This window comes from Dipteris shenzhenensis, chromosome 12, assembly GCF_047967505.1.
Source record: "Dipteris shenzhenensis isolate YYH24624 ecotype China chromosome 12, Dip_SZ_1.0, whole genome shotgun sequence".
Lineage (NCBI taxonomy): Eukaryota > Viridiplantae > Streptophyta > Polypodiopsida > Gleicheniales > Dipteridaceae > Dipteris > Dipteris shenzhenensis.
This window is the reverse complement of record NC_141607.1, coordinates 9,243,491-9,258,046: the sequence shown is the minus strand read 5'-3', so window position 1 is coordinate 9,258,046 and position 14,556 is coordinate 9,243,491. Positions and strand designations below refer to the sequence as shown.

The 14,556-nt window shown below is 39.3% G+C and overlaps 1 protein-coding gene across 3 annotated transcripts in view; it reads right to left on the bottom strand.

Annotated features, from left to right (window-relative positions):
- Positions 1 to 231: 231 nt before the first annotated feature.
- LOC147895776 (Protein kinase superfamily protein) overlaps positions 232 to 14,556 on the bottom strand; it is a 151,092-nt gene continuing 136,767 nt past the window's right edge. The window contains exons 15-17 of one of the 3 annotated variants that reach the window (XR_015541886.1): positions 14,172 to 14,243; positions 13,652 to 13,845; positions 232 to 800 (exon numbers count right to left, since the gene is read on the bottom strand). Coding sequence is in view for 2 of the 3 variants with exons in the window: in XM_087382521.1 (XP_087238647.1) it covers positions 13,724 to 13,845; positions 14,172 to 14,243 (194 nt within the window). In the remaining variant the exon portion in view is untranslated. Of the gene's footprint in view, positions 801 to 13,494; positions 13,846 to 14,171; positions 14,244 to 14,556 lie in introns of those variants that run through there. The other 2 variants (XM_087382521.1, XM_087382522.1) reach the window with 2 other exon arrangements.

Sequence of the window (14,556 nt, the reverse complement as noted above, 5' to 3'; positions counted from 1 at the left end):
CTGCCACAAAGTACTTGTCATAATTGCCAACGCCGTATCTTAAGTTGATCAAAACATGCCAAAGATTTTAAAATGCAAATCCAATGAAGAGGTATGTCGACTCACTTAGAACCATCACAACCAAATGAAATCTAGAACAATTCGTTCAAGCTGTGGTAGCCAAGCTTCAATGTCGGCACACAGTTGTTATCAATGTCACTCTATCTAGATTAGCATAATCAAATCTTGGCAAACTAGTCTTCAAAAATAATCAACGGTTGGCATTTAGATAGATAATGAAGTGCTTACCAAATGCATTCACTATTGTCCTTGGTAGTGGATTTTAACCACTAGTTAAAAAGTAAATAAAAGTATCAACCCACTCCCACCAGTTGGTGCCCACCAGTTGGTGGATGGCAGCTAAGTATCCATAATCATGGAAAAGCCCTTAGACCAGTTGGTCGAGGAAATCCGTAAAGTGTATCAAGTGAAAGCCCTTAGACCAGTTGGTCGGGGAAATCCGTAAAGTGTATCAAGTGAAAGTCTCTCGACTAGTTTGCTGAGGATATCAGTATAAAGTACCCAAGGAACATCGTTGATATATGAATTAAAATTAAAACTCAGAGTATACCACCAGAACATCCCTGACAAATTGAGACTTTTCTTGAATAACAAACATATGAAAAGGGTATGGATCCTCTCGGTTACATACCAAAGGCAATGTTTCTATCCAAAAAGTTGATGCTAGTCCAAGCATGATGGTCTAGCAGTCGAGAGAAGGAGTTGGTCCTCTGGTCCCCGTGCCATAAACAGGCTTGAAACTTAAACCCATCAAATCAAGTATAGCCATTAGATGCAAGATTTGTGTTATCTTACAATGGATATACTAGTGTTTGTTTGTCCTATTAAAAAATCTAAACTACTACACTACTGGACCAGTTTCAAATGTTCAAGTACATCAAATGCAATGTCATTGCCCTTTTCAAACCACAAATCGGAGTAATCAGTTCTTATTCAATCCCTTCAGATAGCGCATCAAAATGATAATCAACATGAATACCCATAATCATATTATTTAAATGTCCAAATTACACACAGATATTCAAGATTATTCTCCAACAATTAGTTCATTCCTGTTACACAAAAGTTGGAGAAAATCCGCCACAAAGTAATTGTTATAATTGTCAACGCCGTATCTTAAGTTGATCAAAACATGCCAAAGATTTTAAAATGCAAATCCAATGAAGAGATATGCCGACTCACTTAGAACCATCACAACCAAATGAAATCTAGAACAATTCCTTCAAGCTGTGGTAGCCAAGCTTCAATGCCGACACACAGTTGTTATCAATGTCACTCTATCTAGATTAGCATAATCAAATCTTGGCAAACTAGTGTTCAAAAATAATCAACGGTTGGCATTCAGACAGATAATGAAATGCTTACCAAATGTTAGAGTAATTCTCAATGGAATAAATAGACTAATCAAAGGCCTTTGATAAATTCTCCACCACTCATGATATTGAATCATAATAGGCCTATAAACAAGAACCCAAATTGATGCATAGAAACCATCATATAGAGCTAAAGCATAAAATATGTCTTCACTCCTCTCATATCCAAGACAATCCCATGATTCACTTGGATAATCTATAATATAGGGCAAAAATTCCTTGTAAAAGGAAATGGTCCAAGAATGTCCTAATCATAGCACCTTGTGATGCCATGTCAATGGCCATTTCTTCAAACCCAAGAGGTGCCTATGAAATGTTATCATTAACAACTTGCTTTTAACTCCATTTATGCAAAGGAGAAAAGGGCATAAAGTATGTTGAGCTCTCTATTCTGGCAATTATTTGAATCCTCAATGGGATTCACATAGTAATAAAAATCAAAGGATCCCACTTATTGCCATGGCATTCCCAATTTTATACTGCTAAATGGTTCTCTAATAGGGGACCACATGAAATCCCATAAACTATATCAGGCCTATGATCTACAGTATACGAGAATCATGAGAAATCCCTTAAGAAATTACAATGGAGTAGCAAAATATTCTAGGAAATAGATTTTAAAGGAAATGACCATACTATTAACAAGTCTAGTTCAACCTTCTTGGTAAATCCTTCAAGAAGTCCTATCTAAATCATTTCATATGTGCGAGCCACTCTCCATTGTAGAAGTATCTACTAAAAGATATCTCCATAGTGAGATCTCTATGGATCCCTCTACATAGTTCTACTTTAGCACATTAGTTTTTTTATATGAATTATGTCATACTTTTTGAGAAATCACAATGGAGTAGCAAAATATCCCAGGAAATAGATTTTAAAGGAGATGCCCATACTATTAACAAGTCTACTTCAACCTTCTTATTGGTAATCCTTCAATAAGTCCTATCTAAATCATTTCATAGGTGCAAGCCACTCTCCATTGTAGAAGTATCTACTAAAAGATATCTCCATAGTGCAATCCCTATGGATCCCTCTCCATAGTTCTACTTTAGCACATTAGTTTTCTTATATGAAATATCTTATAGTTTGTGAGAATCGAAACAATAATTGATTTCTCCACTAGACCAATCTAACCATATTTTCCAAAGCTAGGAGTCTCCTAATATATAGTTCAAACTAGGAGTCCCAAATTCTAAAGTCCAACCATTGAACTAGGGTTAAAATATAAAGTCTCGAATGTTGAACTAATCCACAAATCCCTCTTCATCAGTAAATAAGTCCAAAGTTTTCCCTCTGACTAGAAAAAATGTATGCCATTAAATGCATCCTCATGTAAAAATTCTTATAAGGAAATATATATTTGTTTTACTTCTCGTATGGATCTCCAATATACTCTAGACCCCATATAAGTTTCTTTAGGAAAAATCATTATCTCTTCCTTTTACTTAACATAATCTCCAAAAGCTAAGTAGGCATTTGAATCTATGGAAACACTTGACGGTATCAAAATGCAAATATAAAGGTCTCCTTTGTACAAATAAGAGTGGTAAAGTGCTATAATCCTTTAGGACCCTCTCCTCCTGAATGAGAGACTCTTGTACTCAATACACTATTCAAGAATTGGAATACCTTTGCATTTCTAAAACTAGATATAGACTGGGATCCATAGAAGTCATCAACAAAGAGTAACAACTTAATAAGCATATGTAGAAGGTACATTCTTGGGATAAGCATTAATCCTTTATCATAAATTCACTTGAAACTTACACATGAAAGAACCCAGAGGCAATGTTTCTAGTGACCAATAAGTGTCAAGTGTTAAGAGGACTATTGCCTGCTTACTGTGAATGTTAAGGCTACTATAATCTTGTGCAAAGGGAGTCCTCTGCAAGAAGGCATTCCACGACACATTAGTCACCGAGATAAAATTCATTTTGGATCCACATATCTATGAACTAGTGGGGGTATATAGTGCCCATAAACATTTGGATCATTGTCCTTTAGCATAAGAAAATACCAGATGCAGCTTAGCACACGGAAGTCAATGGAAGCAGGAACCTCTAGACAATAGAATACGAAGTTAACGGAATGTCCATCTTACTAAGGGAAAGCTGCATGTTAGGCCATAGACTAACTCTTGTGCCTATTATACAGTGAGTTCCAACTTATAGTGAATCTGCATTGGCCATCAATTTATTGTGGCATTGCCTGTCACGTAATCCCATTTTGTAGCAAAGATAATCAAAATGAAATCACATTGCTTCTGCTAGTCCCAAAGAGTTCACAAAAATGCAACGTGAAATTAGGTTGTTGCTACTAGTCCCAAGGAGTCGCCCACTCGTAAGCACGTAGTGCAAAATGAAATCAGTTAATGGAATACCTGATTTTTTCTTGCACACAGAGATGAAAGGAAACCGGGTGCAAAAATGGCCAAGGCAATGCGGATCTACCTGGGCCTAAGCAAGCTTTCTACATGCTATTATCTTAGCTCTTTTTTGTGACCTTAATGTAATTGCTGCAAGGTCTCTAGGAAAGGTTGTCTTGCATGATCACATGAGACGAAAGTCCCACGCCATAGACACATAATGGACCAAAAGTCTTTTGAGTTACTCGATCCACGTTGTAACTCCTTCCAAGGTCTGAACAATCATTCCCACCCTCCATTGTTCTAGGTAAGCTCTTCAAGGCTATTTAGGTGGTGCAGCATAAAGTGGAAATGAGAAAATGAGAAGAATGTCGATTGCTAACACCATACCTATCCTTCCTCCACAAAATACACAAATATGCATGGGGAAAGCCAAGTAATAACATGGTTGTGGAAGAGAACAACAAAGGGTAGTATAATGGTAGTGGCAATATCATAGAAGCCAGAACATCCAACATAAATTTGGAGCATTGTTGTGTCCAGCTTTGAGGTGGATCTCAAGTGCAAAGACTAGTGATGCTCATTTTACATTTTCTGAGTGGCTTAGAAGTCGTAGTGTGCTCGGTTCAGAGCTCGCTTCCCACACATACGATGAACCCACTGTTTTGGGTGTTCAACAGACAAGCATTCCCACACCATTGCAACATGTGCAAGGGTTGCATGTGTGTAAGCAAGGGTTGCTACGCCGCAACTCTAAAAGGAATACACAAGAGGAATTGCGCATATCAAACATTGGGTCTCTACCTATAGACAATGCAAACATTGGATCTCCGACTGGAGACTGCGAAGTACTTGGGGGTAGAGTATATTTCACATACATGGTAGTGCCGACTTCTCATTAAAAAGATAGAGCGTGAGTCTTGTCTATCACCATAGCATGGTCTTCACTAGTCTTTTCGCCTCAAATTGCTTCTAGCCCTCCTTGAATCAGGTGCCAAATTACTTGCATAATAGTTGCTTGGTAGCAAGAGACATGATGCTCATTCCCAGCAAGTCCTTGAAATGCAGAGGTGGCTAGCCTATAGTCTTCTCTTGCTGTGCTTCAACAGTAGTTCATCGGGCAATGTAAGCTTGAGGTTCTTTCATCTCAGTCGAAAGTGCTAGTGATGGGCAAAGCATACAGGTTCTCACAATACCCGTCTGCTTACCTCCTTTCCATTGAGTTTTTATCGTGAGGGAGCCTGGGATTGACCCTCGAGGAGCTTGCCTCCTTCTCAACGAGATTTTTTTGCCCTTCTCCCAAGATAGTCATGTACTGCCAATCTCCACGGCTTCACAGTTTGCATTGCTATCTAACTTAGTGCCTCCTTTTTTCATGCCCAATGCATCATTGTCCTCCCCATTACTGCTTGCGTGCCACTCTTTGTTCCATTAGTCTTGCTTTTCCTTGGGAGTGCATAATTTCTATGCTTTAGTATTGTGGTACAAGAGATGATATAGTGTCTTAGAAGTGACTATCACATAGTCATTCTCTATATCTCATACTATGCATCTGTCATCCTCAAAGTTAGCCACTAAACCTCTTTTAAATAGGAAGAGCCTATTAGGAGATTATATTTATTTCAAGCACATAAAGTACATATGAAGAAATGCCTAGATCTAAACCATTTATGGCTATAAGTACGAGCTCATCAATGCCTTTGATAGGATAAAAATAACTATTTGCACAAGCTTGCAATGAGGGGCAACTCCTAACTTATTGAACAAATCCTCCTAAAGGTGATATGTCTAGAAGCTCCAATATCAAAATAACAAATGACATACTTTTCGATGACATTGAGAGATAAATTCTATTGTGATGCATCATAATTGCAAATCAAACAAAACCAAGCATCTTAAATAAAATGACTTGAATCATCAGCTTTGCAAGCATTAGAAGAAGCCAATTCTAAGACAATTTCATTCTTCTCTTTACTATCCTCTTCCTACGTTCACTAACGTAATGCCTTGGCTTTGTAATACTGAAACTTGCCTTTCTTTGTATGTTTATTTGCATCATTGTTTCCTTTGTTAGATGGCTATCCAAATTATCCTTACATTTCTAATACCACCCTTGGATTTACCTTTTCCTCTTTCTTTGGTATTAAATACTTGGTCACTACCACACATGATGCAAGATTTATTGTTCACAAACTACTCCTCTTGTGATAAACTATATACCAACTTCTCAAACTACAAGGCATTTCAATTGCATTTCTAGGACACAGTGAGAAGTGTTGAAAGTTGGGGATGACTCTAGCAATGATTGCAATGCCTTGGATATAGTTTCCTTTTCAAGAATGACACTATGTTGAGGGCAGTGATGCAAAAGATAAAGAAAAACAATGTAGTGTGTAGAGCATGTGAAAAAGTGAAAGTGAGAGAGAAAAGTGAGCCCATTGAAATAAATGTGAGCACAAAGTATGCCCACAGGAAAGAGGGGAGTTGCCAATGAGGTAAGCGTGTGCTAGGAGAGGGGATGGGGAAAGAAGAGGACTAGCTAATGACATATGGTTGAGGAATGTGCCCATTGTGAGGTAGAAAGACATGAAAAGGGGGGGGGGCAGGGGGGTATTGATGAAGCCAATGGACAGATGAACCCAATGAAATCAAGCAACATAATGTGCACAAAAGTGTGCACTTGATCGTGGTCAAAAGATACAAAAAGGTGCCCACAAGCATGCCTAAAATGTGCAAAAGGTGTGAGAAAATGCCCACCAGTGTGCTTGATGTTGGGGTAAGGCAGGTAAGGCCAATGGCCTGGCATGTACCCTGTGTATAGTTATATGCGTGTTATGTACCATTCATATATAATAGAAAATAAGGAAAGATAAGGGTGACGAAGCACCCACAAATATTGTGTGCTCGTTCTCTCTCTTGCTCTAGCTCGTGCATCCTCTGTGCCCCTTCAACTAGTATCAGAGCTCGTGGTCGATTAGGGACCAAGAGACCGAGGAGCTAACACACTTCAGACTGTGTGATTCAGATCTGAGGCAAATTGAATAGGACTTGATTCAAGGCGACTTGTAGCAGAGGCCATAGGAGGTTATTCGGAGTAGCTTGCTCAAGAAGTGAAGGTGCAGCAAAGGAGGAAGCTTGGAAAAATTCCTTGATCATTCACGGCGTCAAAGTAACAATTTGAGAAAATTTTGAAGTCACATTCGCAGGGAGAAAGATCTAGAATTCATTTTAGAGCCCATTCTATTCATTCTATGTGTAGAGAACATCTTGTGGAAGTCGTGCAGGAAATGACAGCTTGACAGCCCTTCACTATTTTGGGCATAACTTTTGCATACGATATCGGATTTGGGTGTTCTAGTGCTCGAAGAGAAGAGTACATCAAGCTCCACACGTCCAGCTAGTTATAGTCAGCATTCTACAATGTTTATAGGTCTTTGTTTCATGCACGAAAATGTTGATATGTTTTGGGATAGCAAGTCAAAATTCACTCATTCCAAGTGCATTCTTTATCCATTCAAAGTGCTTAGCGGCTTGTTTTGAATTAAATTCAACAAGAAACGAGCTGAGGGAGTGCTAATTTCACTTCCATATCAGATTGGAAGCTTATGGAAGGTGTATGCAAAGCACAATATTTACAAGACATGCCCAATATGCTTCAAGGTGTTCTTCGCATTGTTTTGAATGCAACAATGGATGTATTTTGGACCTCTTGTGGATGCAAAATTGAAGGCAAATGGACACACCATGTCTCACTTAGGCATTGTACTTGTTTGTTGCATATAGCCATGGTTGGTGTTTATGCTTGAGAAGCAATCATAGTCTTTGCTTTGCAGCATTGGTTGGCCTTGCTTTGGCTTTGGATTGTGGACATTTTGTAAGTCTACATGTATGCATTGATGTCCATGTTGGACATCTAGATAGGCCCAGTGATGATGGCCAATGTGTATGCTGAGCATTTTGAACAATTGAATTGACAGCTCGAAGTCATGTGATAGCAATAAAAAGTGAGCAAGAGGCTGTTTTTAGCAGTGAGAATATCAGAGAATCCATAAGGAATTTGGAGCTGCAGTAAACTGGAAGTTTGTAAAGCTATCAATTTTCTACCACTTAGTTGTTCACAGTGTTGACATTAGAGTTACCATTAAAAAGATATTGGCTGTTCAAAATAGGAAAAGTTGCTACAAACTGTTGTAATTTCAACACTTTGTATGCTATTGCAATTGGTATCATTGGATTGCTTCTTGGTTTGCATCTATAGCCATTGTGATGGCTTTATCATTTGAAAATGTGCTCTTCAACATTGAGAAGTTGGATGGCACAAACTTCTCTTACTCGAAAGAGCAAATCTACAGTGTCTTGGTGCAAAAGAAGGAGGTTAATCCTATCAAGTGTAGAAGTGTTAAGTTGGAAAACATAGAGACTGATGATTGGCAGGAGTGGGATGAGCTTGCATGCTCTACCATCATGCTTAAACTCTCTAAGTCAGTTTACTTCAATGTGAAGGTGCTTACGGTGTATGGAAGAAGCTATGTGATCTCTATGACAAGCAGAGTGTTGCATCTCAGGTTTATTGGCTGAAAAAGCTCATTGATCTTTGCATGGAAGAGGGGATATCTATGTCTAGTCACATGAATGAGTTCAACACCATTTTCAACCAGCTGTTAGCTCACAAGCTTGCTTTTGAGGACTTCGTTAAAACTGTGTTTTTTCTTGTCACTTTGCCTAAACGTTGGGATACTTTTAGGACAGCCATAAGCAATTCAGCACTTGCTAGTGGATTGACTAGTGCACATGTAGAGAGCAGTTTGCTTACTAAAGAGGTTAACAGGAAGAACAATGTTGGCACTAAATGCTCCAGTGCACTTACCGTGAGAGGGAGATCTCAAGCCAGGGGGAAGTCCCATGAAAGGAGTAAGTCTAGAAGCAAGTCTGGTATATGGAAAGATGTGGAATGCTTTTATTGTGGCAAGAAGGGTAAGAAAGATTGCTCCAAATGGACAAAGGTAAGGAAAAATGCAATGATGGCGAAAAGGAAGAGAAACCTAAGGTGAAGATAGAGGAGGTGAACACTATTTGCAGTAATAGTGATGACGGTGATGTCTTATATGCCTCTTCGTTTGATGGTGCATTTCTTGTTGCCATTGATGCTAGTTTGTCACGTGGCTGGATCATTGACTCTGGTGCATCCTTTCATCTTATTTGATTAGCACTAGACAACTAGGTGATTGTGGTTACCATGTACTCTTTGGCAATCACTCTTGGAAGATTAGCAAAGGGTCTCTTGTTGTTGCTCGAGGTTCCAAGTCTGGAACATTGTACTCTTTGCATGTGTCTAGTGTGAAGGATCATGTCATTGCTGTAACGGAGTAGTTATCTGTGTCACTTTGGTATCACCCGTTAGGCCACATGAGTGTAATGGGAATGAAGATCCTTTCTAGTTTGCCATATGTCCCTACATTTAACTTCTCGAATCTTCATTTCGGTTTTGCCGTATGTCCCTACATTTAACTTCTCAAATTTTACCATGTGTGATCATTGCATGTATGGCAAGCAGCAGATAGGTCATCACATAGTGGAAAGAGGAAGACTGAACCATTGGAGCTTGTTCACACTGATGTTGTTGACCTATGCCTACCATGTCACTGGGAGGAGCATTGTAGTTTGTTACCTTTATTGATGATGCTACACGGAAGTATGGGTCTATCCTATTCGAAAAAAGGATGATACCTTTGATGCTTTTCAAAAGTTCCTGGCATATGCTGAAAATCACTCTGGCAAGAAGCTTAAATGCTTGTGTACTGATAATGGTGGTGAATACACCTCTCATGCCTTTCAGAAGTTTTGTGAAATGTGTGGTATCAACTAGGAGTTAACTAATCTGAAAAATCCTACCCAAAATGGTGTTGCCGAGAAGATGAATCGAACCATACAAGATAGGAATCGATGCATGCTTTCTAATGCAGGTCTTCCACATGGATTTTGGGCTGAGGCTGTTAAGACAGCAGTTCATTTGATCAATAGATCGCCTAGTAAGCCATTGGACGAAAATGTCTGTGAAGAAGCATTGTCGGGAAAGTCACGTTCTTATGAGCATCTACGTGTGTTTGGCTGTGAGGCCTATATGCATATACCTAAGGAGAAACGTAGCAAGCTTGATTCAAGGAAATGCATATTTCTTAGGTATAGTGATTTAGGAGAAATGCGATACTGGTTATGGGATCTAGAAGCAAGGAAGATAGAATGTTGTCTTTAATGAGGACAAGATGCACAAAACAACCAGCGAAGACTATTGAAAGTGGTGTTTGGGGAGGATGGACAGCCACCATATGTGCCATGTGTAGGACATGTTCCACAGAATGTAGTTCAGGAACAGCCTATAGATCATGAGGTGGGAGAGCCACAGCAAGGTGTGCAACCTTTGATTATACAGAATAATCAGTTGGGACACTCAGATGCTTCTGTTGAGTAAGTGTTGAGACAGTCTAAGAGAGTCTCATGTCCTCCAGAGAGATTTACTTCGTCTCTTGATTATGTCATGTTGACAGATTGCGGTGAGCCTTCGTGTTATGCAAATACTATGTCTAGGGGTGACATGCATAAGTGGGAGAAGGCTATGAATTCAAAAATGGATTCTTTGATGAAAAATACAACTTGGAAGTTGGTTTTGTTGCCTAGAGGTAAGCATGCATTGCCATGCAAGTGGGTGTATAAGTTGAAGATGACTCCAATAGATGCATTACCTAGGTATAAGGCAAGATTGGTAGCTAAGGGTTTTAAGCAAGAGAAGGGAATTGACTTTGATGAGATCTTTTTACCAGCGATGAAAATGACTACCCTTCGTATAGTGTTTGGATTAGTTGCCAAAGAGGACATGAAGCTTGTCCAGATAGATGTCAAGACAGTCTTATTGCATAAGGATCTTCATGAGGACATCTATATGCAGCAGCCAGAGGGGTTTATTGTGCAAGGCAAGGAACAAACGGTATGTAAGCTTCGAAAGAGTCTTTATGGACTGAAGCAAGCTCCAAGGGAGTGGTATCATAAGTTTAATGCATTTATGCGATCACAAGGATATACAGGATCCAGACGGACATCCAGACGGACGATTGCCTCTACACTAAGAAGGCATCGGATGGGAGCCTTCTGATTTTGATTCTTTACGTGGACAATATGCTTATTGCTAGGAAGTCTACCTTGGAAGTAGATGCTTTGAAGAAACGGTTGCATGAGACCTTCGATATGAAGGATTTGGGAGATGCAAGCCATATTCTTGGCATGAGAATTGTTAGGGAGAAACACAAGAAAATTCTCTATCTATCTCAGAAGTACATTGTCAAGGTACTTGAGCATTTCAATATGGAGACGGGGAAGCCCATAAGTACCCCGTTGCCCCCATATGTGAAACTTAGCCAAGACGACAACCCCAAGACAGATGAGCAGAGGGCTGAAATGACAAAGATACCTTATGCGTCTGCGGTTGGTGGTTTGATGTATGCTATGGTAGCACACATCCAGACATTGCTTTTGCTCTGGGAGTGGTTAGCATATTTATGGCAAACCTTGCAAGAAGCATTGGGAGACAGTGAAGTATATCTTGATGAAGTGGCAAACACAAAGGCACTACAAAGGAAACAAGAGAACGCCCAAAGACACTCTTGGAAGAGAAGAGGGAGTGGAAGAGTACGTTGCGACTAAGGCATGCAAGAAAGCTATATGGCTTACTCGTCTTATGGTGGGAGATTTGGGCATTGCAAGAGGTTCCAATTTTGTATAGCGAAAGTCAGAGTGCCATCCAGTTGGCATGAATCCTGTTTTCATGCAAAGACAAAGCACATTGAGGTGAAGTATCACTTCATTAGGGAAGTGCTTAAGGACAAGCACATTCAGCTTGTTAAGGTTCACATAGATGACAATCTTACAGATCTTACGAAGAGCTTATCCTCCAAGCGGTTTGCACATTGCAGACTGTTGATGGGCATTTGGTAGCGTGTCCATTGGGTATTCTCCCTTAAAGGCGCATTGGCCTTTAAGTGAGAGGTTGTTGGAGTAAAGGCCAATGGCCCGCCAACATGTACCCCGTGTACAGTTAGTTATACACATGTTATGTACAATTCATATATAATAGAGGATAAGAAAAGATAAGGGTTAACCTAGGTGACGAAGTACCCACAAACATTGTGTGCTTGTTCTCTCTCTTGCTCTAGCTCATGCAACCTCTGTGCCTCTTTACCTAAGATGTGCGCAAAGGTGCCACAAGTGGGCCTAAGATGTGCCCAAAGGTGCCACAATTGTGTATAAAATATATGTGAGTTAGTCCCAAGAGAATGTGCATAAAAAGAAAGAGGCCTGACCAAGAGAATGTGCATATAAGAGTGTAGAGGGGGGAATTGTTTTGTGGGCAAAAGAGTGATAGGATATGTGAGAAATGATTGATCTTGGCTAGTGTATGCCAAATGATGAAGGTAGAGGGGAGTTGACGTTTGGATTGTGGTATTATATATGAGTGCAAGGAAATTTGGGCGACAATTAAACCCCAAGCAAGAGGGCACGTCACGCCAACATTTATGGCTAGATTGTATCAAGCTAATTGATGAAATGTATTTAAATGGAAGGCAGGTTAGGTACATATAATGGCGAAGAGCCATGTGTTATATGCTTGACTATTTGATATTTAATCAAAGATGAGCATGCACATGCTAGATTCAAAGGGTAGGAGTTGGTAAGATGCACAGGTGTATTTGAATGGAAGGCATTCATGAGTCATAGCTTAGAGAAATGGAATATGTTGGCCTTGGATCCCAAGGGCCTCTATTGAAAGGATGGTACTCATTTGTGTATTGCAATCATCCTCCCTTCTCTTGCATTCTCACAATTTCTCCTCAATTCAAAATGTTCCCCTGCATATAGAGGACTCTATAACAACAATACACCTGTCCCACATACATGGACACTTGCCCCCATTAGAGGACCAATGCAATGTCATAAATATGTTTGATCTTCTACCTCTTCATTACATATTGCCATCACAGAACAAGAATTGATTTACTAGCATATGATATGTAACATAAGAAGTATCTAGAGAGTCAACATATGTGAGAAGATGGTAAATCTAGTTTTGTTGCCATCGATGAGGACTCTTACGAATCCATCGATATAGGTAGTTACCTGTAAGTGCCCAACTATAGAATGATTATTATCATACAGGTATTTAGCTATGAGTGCACAACTCCAGGATTATATTTGACCTATATATCGACAGATTAGGTATAGGTTTCTCTTTCACGATCTCGTTTTCATATGAGGTTGAACTAACCTCTTAATTGTGATAGATTAGGTTGACAAAAATCCATTGACACTGAGGTGGCAGATATAAGGAAGATTTTTATTTTGAAGGAGATACTCAACTACAGATTTTCACCCTTATGGACATTCCCATGTCATTTGCACCTAGAAAACTTGATGCACTCAGTAGCTTGTTATGTATGAAGGAATTTTTAGCTGACTAGTCTAGCTAGTTGAAAGCTCCATAAGAGCAAAAGGAAGCAAACCTAGAGCTGTATAGCTTTTATTTTTATAGGACATAAAAGCATGAGCCCTTTGTGCTTATCAGGTGCCTTCATCAAGAAACTATTCAAAGGCCAACAAGATAAATTGAAAGTGCTAAACACGGATTACTCTATCAATACCTTTAATAACTTCCAAGGATAACGGATGTACTCCTTTAGAAAGAGGGAGGGGGGGGACACTTATATAAATAATTGCCCATTATGGACTCAAAATGTTAGGATTTCTGAAAGTAATCGAATAGAATATTTCTTTGTTCAAGAGACAATTTTAAAGAATGGGAACATACTCTTTGGAATTTGAACTGTCAAAATGAAGATAGACTGTGATATTGGAGCTATAATGACAGATATACTCTCCATCAATGTATTCTGATAACATTTCTCCAAGGCAGCTGCATATCTAGTCCACTGAGCACATGCCCTACAATATATACCAGAGACCCATATAGATCTTTCATCCTGTACTGCAGCTCCAGCAATTCTGCATCAAAGGACATTGTTCAATTAGCGAAAATACTAAACTGGTGGATAAAGTGTTCACATTTACAACAGCTAAATATCCTTGTAAACAGATGAAACCCCACCACATCTGAAACGATTCTCCAGCATATATTTAAATAGCTCCCATGAAAAGCATTGAACTCTTCAAAGATCTTCAACTATGTACATAGTCAATAGACTGTTGAGGACATTCACTATGTAGAAATCAAGAAATCTTATAACCTAAAGCATTTCTATTATATATGAAAGACGAGAAAAATTGGAAAGACTTGCATATCAAAGTAGTGTTAAGCTTGTCTTTATTACCAAGTCGCAGACGCAGATTTGCATACTCCAGCTGAGATTTGAAAATCTGCCTCCAGGTTTGCCTTTTATGACCTGTAAATATTATGTAGTCCATATTAAAGTCTTTGGGAAAGACCTTGATAAGCTAGCTCTAGATGACAGTGCAGTCACTTCAAACACCTGTTCTTATATTTCCACAGTGTATGCTTTCTCAAAGGCTGAGACTAGATTTTTTTTCTACATACTGCAATACAGCCAAACATCCAGATTAGGAGGAATCCAAATCAACGCATTGAGGGATTGCTGACCCGGATCAGAACAGCAATCCTCTTGGAAACTGTAAGCTCGTTGTATGGATAATCAGATATAGAGCAGGACAAGACACATCTTCCTAAAGTCTCTACTT